Source organism: Montipora foliosa, chromosome 4, assembly GCF_036669935.1.
Source record: "Montipora foliosa isolate CH-2021 chromosome 4, ASM3666993v2, whole genome shotgun sequence".
NCBI lineage: Eukaryota > Metazoa > Cnidaria > Anthozoa > Scleractinia > Acroporidae > Montipora > Montipora foliosa.
The window spans coordinates 5,880,170-5,882,669 of record NC_090872.1 but is presented as its reverse complement, the minus strand read 5'-3'; the positions used below and the strand labels follow the sequence as shown (position 1 = coordinate 5,882,669).

General features: G+C 40.2%; 1 protein-coding gene and 1 long non-coding RNA gene across 2 annotated transcripts in view; one reads left to right on the top strand and one right to left on the bottom strand.

The window, feature by feature from the left end:
- LOC137999631 (DNA damage-regulated autophagy modulator protein 1-like) overlaps positions 1-2,378 on the top strand; it is a 3,079-nt gene extending 701 nt beyond the window's left edge. The window contains exon 2 of the mRNA XM_068845454.1: positions 1,649-2,378. Coding sequence (XP_068701555.1) covers positions 1,649-2,125 — 477 coding nt within the window. The 3' untranslated portion in view covers positions 2,126-2,378. The remainder of the gene's footprint in view (positions 1-1,648) is intronic.
- LOC137999634 (uncharacterized) overlaps positions 1-2,500 on the bottom strand; it is a 17,316-nt gene that overhangs the window by 13,955 nt on the left and 861 nt on the right. Inside the window, exon 2 of the long non-coding RNA XR_011122986.1 lies at positions 1,441-1,487. This is a non-coding gene — a long non-coding RNA (uncharacterized lncRNA). The remainder of the gene's footprint in view (positions 1-1,440; positions 1,488-2,500) is intronic.

Genomic DNA, 2,500 nt, shown 5'->3' with positions numbered 1-2,500 from the left:
TCATGACGCGTGAGATGCCTTGAAAACGAGAACTCAAACGCTTAAAAACCCGGCGATGGCCACACGTGCACGGATAAATTTACTTCTCCTTGACCAAGTTTCAAGGTCCAGCGAGCATCCATTGCTTAGAAACAGCGAAAAATATTCAAATTTGACACGGCTGGTCAACCGGTTATCAGTTTGGCCATCGCCGGAGTTTGAGCGTGACTGATGCTGAAGAAGCGAGATGTGAGGTAAGCTAGAAATTAGTTCCCAGCCTTTCCTTATTTACAAGGGAAAAGTTACGTTTTTATACAAACGTTGGCCGTGTAGCACTTATATTTTAAACAGAGTTAACTGAATAGAGTGTAATGTGAAGTGCTAAATAAGAAGTCGCTTAAATCGTATTCAATCAGGCAAATAACCGCACAAAAACCGAGAATGTCACAACGACAATAAAGTACAGCTTTTTTATTGACAACTTTTGCGGGTATATATCTTTTTCAGTTTGTTATCGAGATTCCTATACAAATCCTTAAAATTTTTTACCCTCCGAGTCTGGGCCGCCTGTGGCGTATATTCCCCACAAAAACTCGAATTTCAGTCGGAAATTCTCTTAATTTCGAAAAACAAACTAAGGTGTGCTTTTCGTAGCTTCCATATGTTCCTTAATTTTACTGGGTTGCCAGTATGGCAATCCCGGTCGGAAAGTGGTTAATATTTCTCTCCTTTTTTATATTTTTTACTGGGTTGCCAGTATGGCAATCCCAATCGAAAACGGGTAATATTTCTTTTTTTTGTTATGCCTTTATTTTTTCCGTGTCGGTAAAAGTCTTGCCTGTCACTCCCCTCCTAAGTGGTGTCTTTTTGCATAGAATCTTTTTTGCGTATTTTGTTAGGTTTGCGGGGGTTGGGGTGATGCGTATATTTCTCTGGTGCACACAAGAGAACATTTAATTAACCTGCAATGGCGCCGAAAGTCATTGTAACACGAATGGCGTTTTAGTGGATCTTTAAACAAAATATACCCTCATGGAGCTCAAGAATGGAACGTCAATTGGATGAACAATATAACAAGACAGGCGGTGAAAAATAAATATCTGGAACTTTAAAGCGACGAGTAATGGTCTTCGACAACAATTTCATTTTTCGCCGTTGGATATCAAGTGCGCTTTGTTTCTAATATAAACTTGGTATTATATGCAACACTGAAATCAAATGGCAATTTTTTTATGGATTTAACAAACACTGAAGAATCGAGCGACTTGAGTGCATCACAGTGTTTACTGAAGTCGCATCTAAGTTGTCTGGCAATTTACATTTATTTTGTACTCAACTTTGCAAAAGTAAACAAAAATTGGAAATGTAACAGTGAAGAATTATTTGAATGCAAGCTTGTTGTCTCTTTTGATGTGCTGTTTCACTCTCAACATATCTACCCCCACTCCCCCCACCCCCTACCTTTATCTGTAATTCTTCATTCCATTAGAGTTCCATATTGCCAGTTCCTGCAATGACAGCATTAAAAAACAGCAATTTTACAAAAGCGAAGCCAATACAATCCTATATGAGGTCACACTGCTGTAAACCGTGATTAACGCGAATTTACAGTTGGGAACTTTTAATCATTTCATTCCTCCTATTTTTTTTTTTTGTTTTTCAATCGTAGGAACAGATAGCCGTATCTCTTGGCGGAGTTCACAATGCCGGATCCATATTACTGTTTCTCAGCGGTGTAGTCTACTTCTGGTTCCAGACCCTTATCAGTTTTTTCACTATCAAAATCGGCCCAAACACCAAGTGCACATTTTTCTTCCGGTTATCTGTATCCTTCGTTATGACAATCGTTGGATTGGAGTTCCCCGTAAGTTTTTATTTATCGTATTTAAAGTTTCATGGCAGCAACGCAGCCTTTTGGGACAAAGATGACGGTGGATACGAACTTCACATGCTCCACGCAGTTGGCGAATGGGTAACCTGTTTGTGCATTGCGATTTATGTTTCTTCATTTTACAAAGAGTTTCAAAGCTTTTCCATTGAAGTTTGTGCAGTTGAAAAGGATGAGATACAAACAGACGACGACGACGAAGACTACTCAAAGATAAAACAACACGAAGACAATCAAGATGATTTAAATAATTTTTAGTCATGAAGCAAACAAATGGCAATGAAAGTTAGGAGCTGTTTTACATGGTGGAAGGCAACTCGTACCCAGATTCCCCGAGGACTCTGGGTACGAAATTGGGTGGAAGAATACTGGGTTGAAGGTGGATCGTCCTAACGGCGTGTTAAGTGCTATTTTGTTCTTTACTCACTCCTTACGCCGGTACCCATTTATGCACGTGGGTGGAGAAAGGCACCGCGAGACGGTACAGTACCTTGCCCAAGAACACAACACCATGTCCCCGGTCAGGGGCCCGTTTCTCGAAAGTCCCGAAAACGTTTCGGGCCAGAAAAGCCATTTGTGAAACTGCCAACCGCTTGTTTTGGAAAACCGGTCTTTTGAAATACTTTTAAGGAA